Raw genomic sequence first — 19,830 nt, forward strand, 5'->3', positions numbered from 1 at the left:
ACTATCAGAGAAAGACACCTTTCTCTACGAAGGAGCTGTTAGCTTTCTAGGATCTCAATAAACGGCCGCCAATCGTTGTATATATCACAAATGACGAAGAATACTTTATTATATAGGACTACTCGTTGGTATTATCATTTCCCAAGCAGGTAGAAAGCGATAGAGTCGCAGAAGCCATCGTGACGGATTTATGAAAGGCGACTAATAACATAACTTTTATTACATCATCTACGTAATTATAAACACGCACAATAGGTGTTTGGTAATGCGTTTCTCTCACTTACAATGCTATATTGCTAGCTCTTGCCCTAATCGTACTATAAAATACTGTCATGCATGTAGATTAATACGTACTTGCAGAGTTTTCAGAGACTTAAGCCTACACTGCTCTCTCTCTCTCTCTCTCTCTCTCTCTCTTTCTTTCTCTCTCGATTAAGAGAGGACTACGGAAATTCTAGCTCGCAGGGCAACGGAAAGTGATCGCGCGTTTGCAACTAATTGAACGGATCAATTAAGGACTACCTGCAAAACGTGAAGAGAAAGAGAGATTTTAACTCCATTCTGAGAAATGTTGTGAATCACAGGTGATGTATATAGCATAACGATCACACGACTCAGTGACAACTCTGTTTATTATTCATCAAAATAATTTAGTACCACATTAAGTGAGAGGTATCTTATCTTCAGAGGGCGGGCGGGGTGGGGGGGGGATCGTTTTTTCTTGGCCAAAGGCTGAACGAGAGAGGGGGAAAAGCAGCAGGAAAAGAAAGGTAGCAGACAGTGAGAGAGTGTTACTGTTTGAAAAGATCACCCTTGAAATCAAGCGTTTCAAGGTTTCGATTATAGATTCGCAGATTTTTTTCTCCCTCGTGCTTTCTCTTTCTTCCCTGCTCTCTCTTTTCGCAACATGCGCAAAGAATGATCTCTTATCGAATATATCGGACGTGTCTCGTGGTCGTGTGTGTCGATCAACTGTTAATTACATCAATCGTGTCTCTTGCAGTTTTATTCCCTTATTTTCCTTCTAACGTCTACATTTCTTTATGTCTGAGCTACCGCTAAATAGTAGTTAGAACTAAAAAGTACAGCTAGTAAACTTCTCTTGGAACCCACGCAATGAACTAATGCGCTCTAAAACTTCCGTACATGTAGTATGCATTACATTTTATGCGTTACATTTTTACGCGCGATTTACCCCCCAGCTTATCGCTCGAATGCTTTAAATTTCAATGTCGCATTTTCTCTCTTTCTTCCTCTCTCTCTCTCTCTCTCTCTCTCTCTCTACATATATATATATACACACACACACATATATATATATATATATAGTTTCAGCTGTGCCTATTATAATATATCGTTACTGTTAATAATGCACGGTGATTGGACGCCAAGTACGTGGCGAGAAACCTATCCATTCCATCGTGGTTCTTCGTTTTTTTTTTGAGCACGCTTTTCTTCACTAAGACCTCGTCAGGAGCGACCTCATTCATTTTTTCCAGATTTTACACGTTTCTCCGAGACAAAAGTTAAATGACCAAACGACGCCGCCGTGCGCACGCTTGCGAAGCCTTCGAGTTGCAAAAATTATCGATTGACGACATTTCACGGGCTCCGCGAGATTCGATTATACATAAACATATGTAAAACATAATGGAATTTACATATCGTAGCCAAGGGACACGTTCTCTCGACAAAGAGTTCACTACACAGTAACATGTGATGAGAGTACCCGTTTTCTTTTTTCTTCCGCGACTGCGACAGTTCGCGATCGTTTTATCCCGCGTTTCTTACTCGTACCCTTAATCGTCGCCTTACCGACTTATCCGTCATCCGAGCTACGTTACGCGTTACGTGTCCCACAAAAAGGAATCTTCATTAATGCGACGACAGGTGTAATATTAACTCAATACTTATCAAGGGTACACGTGAGCCGATATTAGACGACCATTGACACTCGGTACTTTGCACAAAGACGCTGCGCGTCTAATACATATGTGTCTCTCTCTCTCTCTCTCTCTCTCTGTGTGTGTGTGTGTGTGTGTGTGTGTGTATCGTGTGTGTGTAAATTTTTCATATATATATGAGTGAAGAAGAAGCGGCACATCCTGTTCTTCATTATTATATCAAGAACTCTCGAGGAGAGCGCGCGAAGATAGTGACAACGAATTTACCAGTTTACCGCGGAGGAGGGGGTGACGCCACAGCCGAAATATTCGCCACCGTCGACAAATTAAAAGAAATTCGACACAAGTTCGTTCGCAACAAGATCATAATCGAGGAGGACGATCTGCTTTTTCTCTCTCTCCCTCTCTCTCTCTCTCTCTTTGCTCGTGTTGTTTGTGTGACAGCTGGTAACTAATATACTTCAACGGATATATAGATCAGCGAGTAACAAGCGGGCGAGAAGAGGAAATCAAAACGGCGGCTGCTCGTACATCGACTCGTCGAATTTCGCGCTGCGCGAAGGACACGTATATATGTACAGAATAATAATGCCTACGATTGCACAACTGTCTAAAAAGGGAATTATAACTCTTGTAATTGTATATGGCATTAACCCCCACGTGATATCGTAGGTCGTAACGAGAACTCGGGAGCGTCCTCTCGATCGTTTGATCCTTATATTTATTGACCGTCTCTCTCGATTCACTCTCCTCGAATTTTTTTCTCCTATCTCTCTCTCTTTTTTTTTAGTGCAGTTCATTGCCGTAAAACGATGTTTGTAATATTATAATAATTACTCTAATTATACTTTTATTATAAATTAATTAAAGAGCTCTTAATCATACGTGTTTATGTGTGTTTTTCTTTATATATAATAATAATAATAATAATATTAATATTAATAGCATGTATACGATAGCTTTTGTAGCAGCTTACTCGTTCGGCCGATTCCATCAAAAATGGACGCGCTTTCGTCTTTTCTTGTTTCTTCTTTATCTTCTTCTTCTGTACGTCTGTACTCTCCCGCACGACGTCCGACGGAAAATCTATAATTCGGTGACTAGCGGCACTCCCAAATCTTCACCGTTTGATCGACGCTCCCGGTGACCACGTAAGGATGGCTCTTGTGGAAATCTGTATGGTATGTACGCGACAAGTGTGAGTCAATCGAGCATGCTCATTAATTTTCGGCCATGTCAGAGAAAGTAAGAGACTCGATGAGTACAAACCGACAGAGGTGCAAAAATGAACGTGCGCTTCGAGGGTCTTCATCACTCGTTTGTTGCGCGTGTCCCAGACTCGCAGCGTCTTATCGTCGGACGCGCTGACGATAAACTTGCCGCCAGGATGGAAGACGATGCATCGTACCCAGTTGTCGTGCCCGACGAGGGTAAAGAGGCACACCCCGGCGCCGACGTCCCACACGCGAATCATCTTGTCCCGAGAACCAGACGCGAGGAAGGGCCCTTCGTGCGCACCTTTGTTGTCCGCTCCGGCCGCCGCGTTGATCGACGCTCTTGCGCTCTCCGGTGCCCATGCGATGCACTCCACCACGTGATCGTGATCTCTGAACTCGACCTGCCGACCGACCGACGGTTTTACACGGTTGCGAATCAACTAAGCGAGGGAAACTAATTCTGTTTATTATTCTAATCTACTAATCGGGTCTTGCACCTGATTACTATATTTAACAAAATATTTAAAATCCTACAATTTTCCCACTTATTGTCTACCTTATTGTTTTTATTCTTCTTTTCGATATAGAATATCTGATAGTCTCATCGGTCAACACCTGGCGAATTCGCTCACTCTTTTAATTTCCACTATCTAATCTTGAGATACGCACACGATCCCCCGATCGAATCGTACGCTACGCTTTCCTACAAGTAATTAACCGTCCTCGTGGAATTACCTTGGTCTCCTTCGTCGCTACGTGCCACACGCGAACGGTCTGATCGTTCGAGCAGCTGGCGATGAGCTCGCCGCACGGGCTGACTCGCGCCATTCTTACCCACTCCCTGTGGCCGACGAGGGTCTTCACGCAGTATCCCGTCGCCACCTCCCAGATCTTGATGGTCTTATCCCTAGAGGCGCTCACTACGAAGTCACCCTGTGGCACAAACGCGACCGAGTTGACGTTGTGATCGTGGCCGTGCATGGTTTTCACGCACGCGAACGACTGGTGGAAGTCCCACAGCTTGATGGACATGTCCGCGCTGCAGGATACGAGCAGCTTGCCCGAGACGTCGAACGCGACGTCCTGCACGCTGTCGGTGTGGCCCTTCAGCGTTCTCTCGAATTCGCCGCTCTCGAAGTCCCATACCTGGAAGAGGCGTGAAAAAACGATGACGGCGATGAGGAGGAGCGACGACGGAGGGTGAAACCTTCTCCGCCTCTATTCGGAGGTCAGAGGTTTCACTCGTCGGAAGATCCTATCTCACCTTAATGGTAGCATCTTCACTGGCGGATACTATAAGACTAAAAACCGGATGGAAAATAACTCTATTAATGGGGGCTCTGTGTCCGGTCAGACTGTACTTCTCCGGCGGCCTCGGTATCCATTCGGACGGCGATCGCTTGCCGCGCGTCGGTGCGCCTTCTATAAACTCCTTCTCCGCCTCGGAGAGCTTCGACTCGAGCTCCATCACCTGCGCGGGGGGGAGAGAGAGAGAGAGAGAGCGTGTTTCAAAAGTGAGCTCGGGGGGAGACTTGAGGAGAATTGAAAATTAATATAAAATACAGAAACGATATCCTCGTCCTTCTGCGCGCACGACGGCACAGAATCGAGAGAAAACGACGAATTCTGAAGAGGGAAGGAAAGGATATCACCTTCTTCTGCAATCGTATGACCGAGGTCCACTTTTTCTCCAGCAGACCCCCGTACTTCCTCTCCACCTCCCCCGGCATATCGGCTTCCTTTTTGAATGCCTCCAGTGCATCCTGGTAGCCATTGGTGCTAAGGTAATCCGCGATCGCCTTATTTCTGAAATCGAGTTAAAACAAGCTCTTGTAAGAAATTACGTTAATTATGTTAGTTTTATTACGTTAATTATGTTAGTTTTATTACTTATATGCGAGAGAGAGAGAGAGAGAGAGAGAGAGAGAGAGAGAGAGAAAGATATTTGTTTTCGCTCTTAGGGTTGAACCTCCTGAGAGAGAGAGAGAGAGAGAGAGAGAGAGAGAGAGAGAGAGAAACTCGAGTGATGAACGCACTTGTCGAGCTTTACTTTCGACGTAAGTGTTCCTCATCGGTACACATTTTCCCACCAGGTGCAGCTGCGGGAGACCGAAGGGGGGAGTGGAGTGGATGTGTGTTGCACGATAGCTTTAATCTCCAATTGTTTCGCGTTGGTGGCCCAACCGACTGATCGCCGTCTGTTTATGACGTAGATAAAGATAAAATGCTGTGCCCGCGCACCGATACAATGGGCGGAGGAGGAGGAGGAGTAGGACGAGGAGGCCGCAGGTTGTCGGATACGTGGGAAAGAGATTGAAAGTCGGGCAAACTTGTGCCAGGGTGAAAGGCCTCGCTAGTCGGTCGGCCGTCCGTCTCTATTCACCCAACTCTCCACGTGATAGCGAATAATCGCCAGCGCGGTTCGCGCCGCGCTCGCACCGCCTCGTGATCCTCGGGTTGTTTTGCAACAACCGGCCGCCGCGTCGCGGCACACGTGGTGCGAGAGAGCAGAGGCGATGCTCCGACGCTTACAGGTGTATGTACCGGAGATACAAAGAAGGAAAACACACAAGAAGATGAAGAAGGGGGGCGCACTGAAGCTATTTCTCGCCTGAGCGGAAAACACGGTACCGTTCGCTCCGTACCGCGTTGACGACTTCTTCTTCTTTCCTCTATTTACTTCCGCCTCGGTGTATGCACACCAGCACTTCGAATCCATTCATTTTAATGAACGAACGTTCATCCTTCTCACTCTGATTCTACGGCAGGATTGGACGTTTTCTCTGGGAGAAACACGAGACTGAAACTGAGAATACCGGGACGTACATGCTGAAGATAGGAATCATTCGTACAAATTAACGCACTCTTCAACGCGTTATTTCAATTAAGTTAGGGTGTGGGAGTGCCGGTGCCTGGGCATATACTTAGGTCTGGGTATTCTTGCTGTTTTCGGGCCGAGCTGCAAAAATATTGGGATCCATGAGATCCAAGTACTATTTTGGGGTGATTGGGACCTAAGGAACTCGAAAATCTATAATTAGAATTTCCCGACCAGCCGTTTTTCTTCTTCGGAAAAATAGTCGGAACGTCTACCTTGAGTGACACCTGGCGTACACCTGGCGAATCATATCACAACGGGAATTGTCGTTTTCGACGATTTGGACTCTTTGGCAACAATACCTCATCATTGTTTTTTTAATTACATGCATTTGCTGGTTCTTACACTAAAAGAAAATTGCTATGTTCAAGTAAACATGTGCTAAGGAATATTGGAGTAGTTTATTTTAATTGGATCAAGCAGACATTACTTGAATATAGCATTTTTTTTCTTTCTTCAGTGTGCTTTCTTTCTTCAGTGTGCTGCATTCAGATTTATCACAAGTGCTATTTCATGCACATATTCTTTTATTTCCACATATATCGTGATATATTTTGGCATGCGATTTCTCGCTTCTGACGTCATCGAACAAAGACAAGCCAAAGTGAGAACACAAGAGCCTTAAAGGCCAGGAACAACAAGAATGTTCACTGTTAAACGCGCGTCCAAGTATTGGTATTTTTAAATATCAGCGGAAGAAAATGCTTGCAATTCGCGTGTAACCACCGATTGTGAGAACACTTTGATTTTTGCGCACAGAAAAAAAATTAGTCTTATATCAAGAATTACAGATATTCCCATATATATAAGCAAGAATACTATAACATTCTTCGATTTTTAGCCTTGAATTGAGTTCAAATAATAATACCCGCATCGATACAATACAAAATTCAATCAGACGAAGAGTAAAAAAAATTTTCTAAGAAGATCATAATACTCTCGCTTGCATATGAAAACACCTATTCTCGACTGATTTCCCGATTCCGTTCAGACGATTTTTTTTTTTTCGGCACGCGAATCAATCTCGCTTACGTGCCAGCTAATGACACGGTAAATTAAGAGCTCACTCGCCATGAAATTCCGCTTTGATCAATAGCGAACGAGCGTGTAACGACAGAGAGCGGCGAACAATTTCGAGCGCCACCGAAGAGGACGCGGCATATCAATAATTCCATAAGGTTCCTCGGCCGAGAAGAAGGGGGGGGGGGAGGGGGGGTGAGAGATTCCCATCGGCAACTGAGATGAGATTTATCCGTCGCTAATTGCGGCCGGTAATTGTAACGAGCGCGGAGAATACGAGCCGCGGATATTAAATGCGGGGCCTCGACGCTGCCGCAGTATCTAATTTGCTCGCTCGCGCGGCTAATTACGTGCGTGATTTGCGGAAAATTCAACCCGCGAATGTGGATAATGACAGAGGGGCGATTCGTAAGGAGCGTATCGCGGTGAGAAACTTTATATCGCTCACGCACAATGACGCCTGCACGCAGCGGCGGCGGCGGCAGGTGCGCGAGCGGAAAAGAATAGTTCAAGGAGAGGCGCAGGGAGGCAGGGATCATTGTCTCCGTGAGTGCGGAAGGCGCTCACCTGTCGTCCCTCGAACATTCCTGCCAATTCATCGAGCTTGCATAGAGAGAACGTAGCAGATTGGAAAATCATTCTGACTCCAGGCCGACCGATAATACCGAATAATTGAACCGCTCGAGCGAGTAATCTGCGACGAGCGATCGGAGAGGATGGATAATTGATATATCCTGGGACAGACGAATCCGGAACTGAGAATGCGTTCGCGTCATCCGATAAGGACGCAATTTAAACAATAAGACGGCGATGAGAGGCGAGTAAGAGCGCAAAAGCGCAGATGGTGTGGCGCGAGTGTTTCGATCTTGGAGTACTCGCGCACTTAAATGCTGGGGGAAGGGGGGGGGGGTAGTAAATATTCGACATCTTCGAAGCTTCGGGATTTATGTAATATTAGAGGTACCCATAAGTAATGTAATGACACCTGTCATCCGTGCGACCATTGTAGGATTGATGTTATAAATATCGTGGGAAATTTATCGATCGAACGTTGCGGCCCCTAAAATTTGGTCAACCTTCAACGCATTACTTCTACGACATCAAGTCTGCTCAGTAATCGTAATCTTAATATAATCCTACACAGTACCTCCTCTCACATATAGTTTATGTTTTCTGTCAATAGAAAGCTGAAGAGGGTCGAAATTTCAGGGAGCGAAACGTTCGATCGATAAATGTTATAATATCGGCAGCATTAAATTACTCGTTGTAGCATCTGCCGTCTCTTGCTTGCCTTTTACTGCTATTCGATCGTCAATCACCAGGGAGCCTTTAAATTTCGATTTCCGAACGAGATACGTACATATCTGTGACAAGAGTGCGATTTAAACAACGAACGGGAACAATTGTATAGACAAATGAGAGCACACTGGAATCGTACGGGAGGAGATTAAAAGCCAGACGCGCCGACGCGCAGAACGAAGACCTCGTGGAGCCGAGTGTAACGTCGAATCGAACGAATTCGATTAACGGAGAAGATAATACGACGCGGAATCTCGCTTCTCCCGCGATGAGAGTTACCTCGCGTAATACTTAATAGCGCATCATCGAGCCGTTCCTCGGCGCGAACACGTCGCCCGCGGGGGCTCAGCTCTCGCGCAACCATGCGAAAGTTATGGCATTCGAAATTCGCCGTCGATGCCGGTGATCGATACGTGAGAGCGAGAGAGAGAGAGAGAGCAAGCAAGCTTGAATTTATATTCCAAGGCGGCTCTAGCTTTAGAACCAACGTTGGAATTCGCTTTGTTGAAAGAGAGAAAATATTTTACTCAGCGCACTAGCGATATTTACGTTCCCGGTCGATTTGCAAATTACGTTGTCACGGGAATATTTACTTTGCCGCGCCGGAATATTTTCTCTCGCCTCACATTCGAAAGTACGTAATCACACCGGTGATCTATCTCGCGACGTCCTACGCGACGTTCCTCGACATCACAAGAGAGAAAGATAGACAGACAATGAAAAAGAGAGAGAGAGAGAGAGAAACGAGAGTGCGTTTGCACCACTCGCTGGGCGCGAGTACTACACGCGGAGGAACGCTTGCGCGCGCACGATAAAACATCCGAGAGTGCATTTCATCGGAGATAATGCGCCGGCCGAGAGTGCCGAGGAGGAGGAGGTCGTGGAGAAGTAACTCTATCAAACGGAGTGCATACCCGGAATTGGACGCGGACAGAGCGCGTGTCCGCGATGCTCACGTCGATGTTCCTCAAACACAAGTAGTACATAACGAATGCGAGAAACACCTGCGGCAATCAACTGCGCCTCGCGGCCAGAGCCTCTTCTCTTATCTATCTCGCCTCTCCTTTCTTCGTTCTTCGTTACATAAATTAAAGATGGAACGATAGTCGCGAAGAGGAGGCTAGGAGATCGCGCTACCAAGATAGAGAGACGAGGGAGATGCTCGTACCACAAAGGTCGGAGGAAGCAGAAGCAGCAGCGAATATAACGGTACGATAGAACTTTAGTCGAGAGGTGAATTTTTTTTCCCTCTTCCGCGCGCGCGCCGCAGCGCGCGATGAATTATGTGAGGTGTACCGGAGTGGTCGCGAAGAATGCGCGCAGATCGAAGAGGTCCTGAGGCGATTATCCTCGTTTTCCGGGATCTCTCTCTCTCTCTCTTTCTCTCTTGTGAGGCGGACTGCGTGAAAACGGATACTCGAGGAAGGCGGCAAACGGAAGGTAATTCATCCGTCTGGCCCTCCGCGCGTAAAACAACGACGCTGACATCAAGGTGAAGCCCGGCTCGGCCCTCGCTGTATCTGTTACGCTCGAGCCTCACGAGAGCGAGCACGCTCTCAGCCTACGGTCGATTTTTCCCCGTCTGCAATTGCAAGCCTTTCATTAGAATTGGGCTTAATCTCTCGCAATAAAAATCGCGTGAAACAACGTAAGTCGCCCCGGCATCAATGGAAAGTATCGCAAGAGCGCTGCGCCCCTCCCCCCCGAACATTTTCTCTCATTCACGTTTGCGGTTACCGGAGTCGCAGCTGCGACATTTCCCATTCGCACCATCCTAGTTACACCGTCCGGTGGAAAATCATCACCGAATGTAAGGCCTGTATTAATAGTTGTTATTTGAAACTCGCCTCAAGTGAAAGATATTCAAATTTCCATTCATAATTATGTGATGAAAGATTTCAGTCGAATCGCGGTTATACAGATATTACGCTGGTTTTTCATCTTCTGATCAACCCTTTTTTTTTTAATGATTTAAGCCTATATTTATCATCGGTTAAGGCCGATGATAAAAATTATATTCTTCTATTCGTTCATTTCTATTCATTCATTCTATGGTTAATCACTAATGTTTAAAAGTTGCCACTACAAAACTATCGGTTTAATGGTTAACCATAAATAGAAAAACACGATCTTTGCATTATCATCAGTTTAAGCCACAGTTTAAGCCGCAAAAGTTAACCAGAAAATAGAAAACCGGGCCGTAATATTGTAAGATAAAAATACCAATGCCTGGACACATATTTAACTGTGAACATTCTTGTTGTTTTGGTTTTTAAATACGAATGTTTAATCTTTAAACACCAATTATTCGTATACATTCAATATATGTACATATATTACGTATTCTATGTTAAAAGTTTCCTTACTACATTCTACGTTGAAAATTTAGATATTCGTTATTTAAAGACTAAAAAAAGAAGAAGAATGTCGAGTACGCGTCAACGCTGCATTGCATCGGTATTTTTACCTTGTGTATTACAGGATTAAACTGAAAAATTTATATCTACCTCTGACTTGAAACCTGAATATCTCACGTGAGATAAATCTCGAGTAACGATTATTAATACGGTCTCAGCCATCCGGATTGAACGTATGGACGGATCACAGTGACACCGGTTCTAGAGACAAACACCTTCATCCGGAAGTTCCTCTCTCGACGATGTTAATCGCTCTTCAAACCCCGTCTCAATTTACAGCAAGCCCGGAAGTCACACGCCCGGGATCGTTTGCTAAAAGTTACACGCGTGCGAGTCTCGGGGGTTGAGGAAAATAACATGGATGCAATGGGACACCTGTGCTGATCGATGAGAGCCCTCTCCTTCCAGTCGGAGAGGGCCACGGCTTTTTCCCTCCCTCTCTCTCTCTCTCTCTCTCTCTCTCTCTCTCTCTCTGCCTCCCTCTTCGATTCTATTCTCTTTCTCCCTTCGCTCCGAGGGTTGTTCCGAGAGTTCACCACCGCCGCCGCCGCCGACTCATTCCGTGCAAGTTATCGATCCGCAGTTCGCGCGTGCTCGACAGACACCCTCCTCGCCGACACCCCCACGCTGACGCGCCCCGGCAGGAACGATCCACGAGCGATTTTGCGTCATAGGAAATTAACCGGCATAGATCGAGGATACAATCAATGACGGTGTCCCCGTTCAACGCGTCGTCGTCGGGAGGAAGGCAAAAAGCGCCGGCGAATCAATTATATACAGTCACTTGAATAATCGAACAGCACGATCCGTAGGCTCGCTCGATTCTAGGACGGGATTTTGCAAGAATTGCGACGTTCAACTCGCCGAGAATACCGAGGAATTCCGACAACGTCATGGAGGAGGTGTCTAAATTCACAAATTCCGCGGACTGAATGGCGTATTTGGGTGAATTTCTATATTCTATCCGACGATTGTTCGAAACATATGTCGGGCGGATTCAAGATTGCACGGGGACGAAAGGCAGGTCGCGAGTGTCTCAATATTTTATCGGGTTGTCTCGGGGACGAGAAAGAGAGAGAGAGAGAGAGAAAGAAAGAAAGAAAGAAAGAAAGAAAGAAAGAAAGAAAGAAAAAAAGAGAAAGAAACGAGGGAAATGATCGCCACGAGCGTGGCACGTTCCATCGGAAGATAAGCGTGAATTGGGACATAGCGAGATAATGGGCATGCGACCGGCGGCGACGCAATTCGATTCGAATGCGCGCACGAGAGCGTCCGAACACGGGAAGCAGTCATACGAGCACTCGTGCTCCGCCGGAGAGAACTCTCGGAGGATCGTTACTCGCGCGACTCGAGTGACTCATGTATAGTACAACGTCAAAGCAGCTTTCAGCAGTGCCGCCCTGCCTCTCCCCGTGTGAAATCGAAGGCTGGCGGAGGTGTATGAGAAAATTCAAGAGCGGCCGCCGCCGCTGCGTGCAGCGCCCACGATTATGCAAAATATGTAACGAACTAATTACACAGTTGGCTCACTGCGGCTCACTCAATGCAGCCCAATGCCAGCTAAGGATGCCAAGGTGGCTTAGGAGGTTGCGACAGCACGCGGTGTAACGTGCTGGAAACGCGGTGAAAACATCCCGGCGAGTTTTCCAGCAGCGTATAGAGAACAGAGAGATATCGAGAGATCGGCGTGAAAAGGCTAAAAGGGGGAACGTTGGCGAGACAGCGGGAGGAAACCTCGCGTATTTCCTCGATTGATCCGTTCTCGGACTGCACGCATTCGCGTGTGCCACCCCTGCGAAAGTCAAATGGGGAGGAGGAGATGTTTCCAACTGTAAAAGAGAGAGAGAGAGAGAGAGAGAGCGGGGGGAGCCAGCATCTGTTAAAAGCGACGTTGAAAGGGAGAAAGAGAGAGAGAGAGAGAGAGAGAGAGAGAGAGACATATCGTAAACGCGCAAACAAGAATAGCGCATCGAGACTCGCGGATGGATTATCGAGCGAAGAGTCAACTTACAACTCCTCCCTCTGACGTTGAGACAGCACCATTTTCATGATCCTCGTGTGTGACCTCGCTGATACCTCGTTGAGTGATTCCGAGTGGAGCGCGACTAGATCTTCCAGTCACCTCTCAATGACCTCTCACTGCCCCGCCATCGACATCGCCTGCGACAAAAAAGAAACGCCAGGTCTCAGTCACGTAAGATAAATATATACCTGACGAGCTCTCCGTATCGAAGTGTGAAAATCACCACCGAGTCAATATTTTGTCGCCAGTTACATTACATTGCTAATATAATATTGACACAACGTTGATGCAGAATCGCGATTGTGTCTGTGAATTTCCTCCCGGCTCGGCGCTGCTCGTCGTCGCGCATTTCTCTCCTCCCCACAGAAAAGAAAACCGGACGACGCGAAGGCGGCCGGGACTCTCGCGCGCGCGCGAGCGTACCGAATTGTTTCCGCGGGAATATATAATGTAACGCGCGCGCGGCGCACAATACGGCTGAAATCAATGTCGTGGTTTATTTTACTTTCCATCGTCGGAGAAACCCGATGCAGGTCGCTCGCTCGGAATCAGTGTCGCCTGGCCGCGGAACCACTTGCGCGGGAGAGCTTTCGTCGAGAAACACGAAAGCCGGTCGTTTCGTCGACGGCGAGCTTAAGCCCGGAGCGCGCCGATTTCGCCGGCGATCGATAGCACTTTTCGTCGCACGGAAGGTACGCGAAAGCGAAAGGCGATAAAAAGTGAAGCTCCCGGCATCGCGACGCGGAATAACACGGCGGCTTTACGAGCGGCTTACGCAGTCGTATTGTAAATTCAACAGCGCGATGTGGAGGAACGTCACGAGCGAGCGCTGCGTGACAACAGCCGCTGCACAAAGTCGTCTCGCCAAAATGAGAAGAGGGCTCGTATCAACAATTGTCACTTGAAACTTGTTCCACACCGAGAGAAAAAAAAATATATATGTATATATGTATTTTATGGGAATATTTTTTTCATTTGAACGTATAACGCAAGAACTCTTGGCGTGTGTTTTCTCGCTTCTGATGTCATCAAACAAAGACAGTTGCAGCGAGGGACCACAGAAGCCTTAAAATAAAAAAGGGATATATTGTTGTCCCCGAAAATAACTATATCTTTCTCTCAGGGCACGTGAGATACTCAGGACACTTACTATGGTACCGTTCGGAATCTTTAAATTATTCCCCAGATTTTCTCTCGTATTTTATAGGGAATAATTTCGAGCGATTCCGATCGGAATCAATTCCGAAAGGGGTTGTAATATGTGCCCGTATCTAAATTCAGAGTTAAACGCGAGCTGTTTTGTTTGAATCATATAATATACCCGACGTTACGTTCGACCTATCACGGAAGAAAAGAAGTGAAGTAGAAAAAATTTTTTTTTAATAAGATGGAAGTGTCAATACGGTGCTTTAACCTTAGCTCCCACAGCCAAAGTCTAGACTCCGACTGGTAAAAAATTAGCGGCCCACGTAATACAACTGTAATTCAGCCGATTTAACTGACTCTTTTTGTCCCTGTACCTAGTTTTTAGCTGCCACAGCTAAAAACTAGGTCCGGCAACAAGATTTCAGTCGCGTCATCAATCATACACAGCTAATTCCCTTTTCCGTGTTAACCGAGCGTGCTGATTCAGCCGAAGCACTCGCATCTGACTCTAAATTCAAATCCGAAATTGTCTCACCCGAGAGAGATTTCGAGTAACTACTATATCGGCGCAAGTCTATTCGAGATTTTCCGTGGAACTTCGCGGAACAGAAGTGTCCACGTGTTCGCGAAGCAAGCATTAAACAATCGTTCTGGCCGTGGTTGTTCATTCCTCCGCTGGAAGCGGAGAAGTCCGCGTCTCTTTCCGGGATATTAGTATATTTATGAAACGTGGGCCGAACAGGGTGTCGGTGATGAGGTGAAAACATCTCTCCGGGGAAGGGAATAATCGGGAGGAAGGACCTTGACAATCGTAAAGGTGCACTGAGCGTCGGCGCAGCGTCGTCGCGACGCTCTGCGATGGCGATGGTTATCGCGATGGCGATGCGCCGTAATCGATAAACCGGCACAGCACGCCCACCCCGCACAGTCCGCGGCGTATATTTTCGCCTTGCGGTGCACTTAAATATTCATACCGGCCTCTTTCTGCCTCGACACGCTCGTCGTAACGTTAAAAACGTCGGTGTGTGATTGAAGTCGGCCGAACCCGGGCTTTGCACCCGGGAAATGAGTCGACCTGCCGAGTAATAATTCAATGCAGCAGCACGAAGTTGCAGAAACGCGACCGGTGAGAGAGAAAAATAGAGGGAGAGTGCGAATGCAATATAACGCGCGATAATGAAATGATACACGATATTCGACGCGGTGGCCGCGTCCGAAGCATGAATGGGGCACGACGCGGTACACACACACACACGCATACACACATACACACGCGATACTTATTAGTCATCGGAAAGTATAATTGTTGAAAGAGAGAAGAAGAAAAACTGGAACTCTCTTAGAGTGCGCAGCCGCGCAGCAAACGCGCTGCGAACGGTTGAAAGTATCGCAGCGCGCGTCACGAAACGCAGCGTATAAATGAGAAGTATATAATTCAAGACGGAGATGTCCTTGCCGCACGATAAATGCGCGCACTACGGTGGAAAACAATAAGGAGAAATTCCTCGCTGCGTTTTGTCCATTCCACGTGGAACGGTCACGGGCCCTCCCCCTCCCGGCTAAAAATACCTGGGCACCTTCGCCATTTCTTCGCTTTACGGAAGCAAATAATTAACGTGACGGACATTACAAGCGCGAGTTGAACGATGCTGTATGATTTATGCGACAAACGTACAATATGCAATTTATGTAAACACGAGTAACCTCGCCCGCCCGGCTTCCTTTCGCGCGTTCAGCGCGACGAAAATTCGCCGAGAATCATTTCTCATCCTTTCGCGGACTTCTCCGTGCGAATTAATGTCCCGTCGACATTCACGTTTAGCCGAGATCTTCGAATACAATTACACAAGCTAGGCTCGGTTTTTCATTTTCTGCTCAATCTGTAGTTTGGACTTAACCTGATGATAATGAAAAAAAATTGTGTCTTTCTACTCGTGATTAATCATTAAATTGTTGGTTTTGCGGTGGTAACTTTGTTAAATTTAACTCTCCAATGGTAAGGTGGACTTCCAACGTATCCAAGGTGGAGTCAGATCCGACCCGTGCTCTGTTTCGTCCGTTTTTGCACGCTGTAAAATAAACGACGCTGTCGGGTCAATCTGACTCCAACTCATCATTAGAAGGATAACGATTAATCGTGAATACGAAAAATACGGTCTTACGTTATCATCAGGTTAAGCTCGAAGTTAACCAAAAGACGAAAACTCGGGCTTTAATCCGCGACGTTATTAGTAGTAAACTCTTATCAGCCGGTTCTTTACGAAATCTCGCGATCACCGGCACTCGCTCCGTAACAGTCAACCGTTTCCGGGATCATCGGTCCAGGTGAGTGACTGTGCCTGCCGACTTTCCTGACCTCGCACGCGCGCACTTCGATTTACCTGTGGCTTCGCTTTTCTCTCTCTCTCCCTCGCGAACTAATCTGCTTACGTAGGTGACACGCGAGAAGGAATCGCTATCTACCAGCCGCGAGTTCATCGAGATCAGTCGAGACAGCAGGAAACGATACGAAGAGAGGAAGCAAGGAAGGCCGTGTAGTGCGGTGATGTCGCATCCCAAAACTGACGGAAGAGAAAGGATAAGGAAAGAGAAGGATCTTTCCGGGATCGTCGTAAGGAGAAACAGAATGGATCTTTCCGGGATCGTCGTAAGGAAAGGCAGAATGGATCTTTCCGGGATCGTTGTAAGGACTCCGATTCTCTCGTCCTGTCCTCTCTCTCTCTCTCTCTCTCTCTCTCTCTCTCTCTCTCTCTCTCTCNTAAACGTTATGTGGCTGTCTGATAAAAGTCGCAAAAAGATTCCTATGGCGTGATTCATCGGCAAGAGCAAAGTTTATTTGGACGCTCAAGTACCATGTGAATCCGATCACCGGTCGACATCAAGGTTGGTGTTTTCTTCCGAAGACTTTGATACTCGAATCTTCGAAGATTCGAAGTTTCGGTGTTCACTATTCAAATTTCGAAAATAACGAAGCTTTGAAACATCGGAGAATTCTAAGATTTTTAAGACTATATAATGTTTGATACATCCTTTCATCCACTGAAGTTCATTTACAACGTTTCTCAGTATTCCTCGAGTAAGATACAGGTAGAGTATATATATGTAAATAAAAATAAAATATATGTGTTAGCAAAAATAAAACATATATATATCAGTCTACGATATTCGCAAGATTGTACTATTCGAAGCTTCGAAACGTGGAAGATTATTGTTTTTGAGAATGAACCTTCGAGACTTCGCCTTAAAAAAAAAATTCGGAAGTTCGAATGCCCTTTGAAGCTCCGAAGTCCTTTCGGAGCTTCGAAATTATCGAAGATCAACAGCCCCGGATTCGACGCCGAACTTCCGACGAGCTGAGATGACGAATTTCCGAGAGAAAACACCCCTCCAAGGATCGGAGGCACGTTTCGTTTTTCGGTCCCTTGTATTTTCCCGACTCCGACAACCTAACCCTCAAATTGTACCGAGAAAACTTCACAGATGAGAATAACATTTTCGAGGCAGCTTTTCACACATGCTAAGATGAAAATCTCCCAGATCATCGCTGCGTTCTTGAAGGCCCAGCAATCAAACTCTACGAGCATGCGCCCGACTCTCAAGCCGACGTTCGTCGTAAAATGGTGTATTGGGAATCCTTTCGGGACTCCTGGAATCAATATTGAGAAAGGGAAAGAAAAATAGAGAGAGGAAAACCCACACTTTCTAGCCTGCGACAAGACGCACTTCGTCGCAACTTGGTCGCGCCGAATCGATGCGCGAGCGAAGTTAATTAACGCGCGTGAAACTCGCGCGACGGTGTATCCGGACAATCTTATCTCATTTATCTTATCCCCGAGGCATCGCGCTTCAATTGCGGCGCAAACGCGTACCTAACGAATCACCACAGCGGGGAAGTGTAACCAGCAGATGCAAATCACCCACCGTCGAGCGCAAGTTGGGCAAGACCGATGCGCTTTTGGCACCCACTGCAGCGGTGTGAGAGCGAGACGGAGAACAAAACACGGAAGTGTGTGCGTGTATGAGAGAGAGAAAGAGAGAGAGCGCCGCTGACAATCGTTTATTTCGTACGTTCGTCCTTCTTTCTAAAGAACCGACACGGCATCGCGCGAACCTGCTCGGACACGTCGAGTCTGTCCGCGGCAGAAACTCGTCATCGGTATCGCGCTTGTATACCTGGAAAAAAGGATGATTCGACGAGAAAGGTTGCACGAGTTATTCGAGAGAAAGAGATATATATATGTACAGAGAAAGAAAGAGTGAGACAGACAGATGTTATAACAAGTACACCGACATGACGATGACTCAGTGAGTCGAACGTAATCTCTAGAAAGCGTTGACCGGCGCGTCGAAGGCATCCACCACCAGCCCCGGGGTGGTCGGAATCTCCGGTTCGCGCCGATGACGGCCCCCTTGGAAAGCGCGAAGGTGCTCGTAGGAACGAACACTACCACGATGCGCCTTCGCGACGCCGACCCTGCAGAAAGGATCGTCGTTTTCTCCCTGGGCGAACGGAGATGTGGGGGAACGCTCGGGGAAAAGATGGAGCGACACGGTCACGCAGCATCCCCCTCGCGCGCTGATTGACGGAGGTGACGACGAAAGGGCACGGATGATCGATCGTGGTGGCTGTACGTCTCTCCGGAGGTCTCGGGCTCGCTCGCGTGTCCTCGATCGACGGGGCAGAGTAAGAGAAAGAGAAAAAGACGGAGGAGAGAGAGAGAGAGAGAGAGAGTGGGAGCGATGACAGCTGATCGCGCGGCGTCGGCATCGTCTGTCAAAGAACGCGGTATCAATCGCGAACGCAAGTTGCCGGATAAGATAAGGACGCCGTAGTAGGTCGGTTGCGCGCTCGAGACGCGGGGCCGAAGGTTCCTCGGAAGGTGCGCACGGGAGCCTACGGGGGCATCGGTGGACGGACACCGCGTCGGAGCAGCCAGCCGGCGGTTACTCGCGAAAAAATCAATTCGCGTTCGGTGACGTGCGACGCGCGTATACGTCCGAGGAGACTGGGCATGCTGGACTCTCTCTCTCTCTCTCTCTCTTTCTCTCTTTCTCCCTCGCGCGCGACATCGTCTCCGCGCTCACGTCCGGGAAATTGACGACGACGCGGCCCCCAGGGAGAACGACGCACACGCGGCCGTGCTCGAGACGCTCAGGACGTTGCCTACGGACGACGCGCGCCGCCTGAGTCACGAAGGGAGCGCGCCGCACGACCGTTTGTTGTAGATCGCGCACGGCCATCTTTGCCCAGAACCCGTCAGCGACCGTCTGTGCGGAGTGGTCGCTCGGCTCTCTCGAGCAGCGTCGTCGAGCGAAGGCCGAGCAGCCGCCGCGATCCCGGCGTCAGCCGTTCGTCCCGCCACGAGGAACCTCTTAGCGGATACTCACGTCTGTATCACGGAGGAGCAGCAACGGGGGATGCCAGGAGTAACGGCGAAAAATCGCGTGAAAACCGGGCGGCCGCGACTATCGAGGAACTCCTCGGGATCACTTCTGCGATCGGACTGGCCCCGCGAGGTGGCGTCTGCGCAGTCACGCATGCGCCGCGCCGGGCCGTTGCTCGCCCACCTTTCGGACTCGTGCGAACTTCGCGGCTTCCGCGCGACTCCTGCTGACATCTGACGCGAGACTCCGGAACTGGTAATCGCGGGAAGATGAAAGGAGATGAATACCGTCCGAAAAGCCGGGTATCGATCACGTTACTTTTTCTCTAGGGAGGAAACGTCCCAGACAGCACGAAACCTAAAACTGAGGAATAAGTGTCGGTCCACAATAGGTATATTAAGCCTTAATTAATTGACCAATTTTGATTATTCTCTTCACATTCGAATGATTGGCCAATTTCTTAAAGTTTAAAATACCTATTGTGAACCGACATTTATGAATACCGGCCTTACGGATTCTGACCAACTACTAGGTGCATTAT

The 19,830-nt window shown here is 47.7% G+C and overlaps 1 protein-coding gene across 1 annotated transcript; it reads right to left on the reverse strand.

Annotated features, from left to right (window-relative positions):
- Positions 1-75: 75 nt before the first annotated feature.
- LOC106746834 (lissencephaly-1 homolog) lies at positions 76-19,419 on the reverse strand. Its single transcript, XM_014623904.1, has 7 exons — positions 19,293-19,419; positions 12,747-12,895; positions 4,774-4,927; positions 4,386-4,592; positions 3,857-4,267; positions 3,174-3,522; positions 76-3,078 (listed from the first exon to the last, which is right to left on the reverse strand). The coding sequence occupies exons 2-7, from the start codon at positions 12,782-12,784 to the stop codon at positions 3,005-3,007; spliced, it is 1,233 nt and encodes a 410-aa protein (XP_014479390.1). The 5' UTR covers positions 12,785-12,895; positions 19,293-19,419; the 3' UTR covers positions 76-3,004.
- Positions 19,420-19,830: the final 411 nt, after the last annotated feature.

The sequence above is a fragment of the Dinoponera quadriceps genome, unplaced genomic scaffold (genome assembly GCF_001313825.1).
Source record: "Dinoponera quadriceps isolate SergipeBrazil2010 unplaced genomic scaffold, ASM131382v1 scaffold1565, whole genome shotgun sequence".
In the NCBI taxonomy this organism is placed as follows: Eukaryota; Metazoa; Arthropoda; class Insecta; order Hymenoptera; family Formicidae; genus Dinoponera; species Dinoponera quadriceps.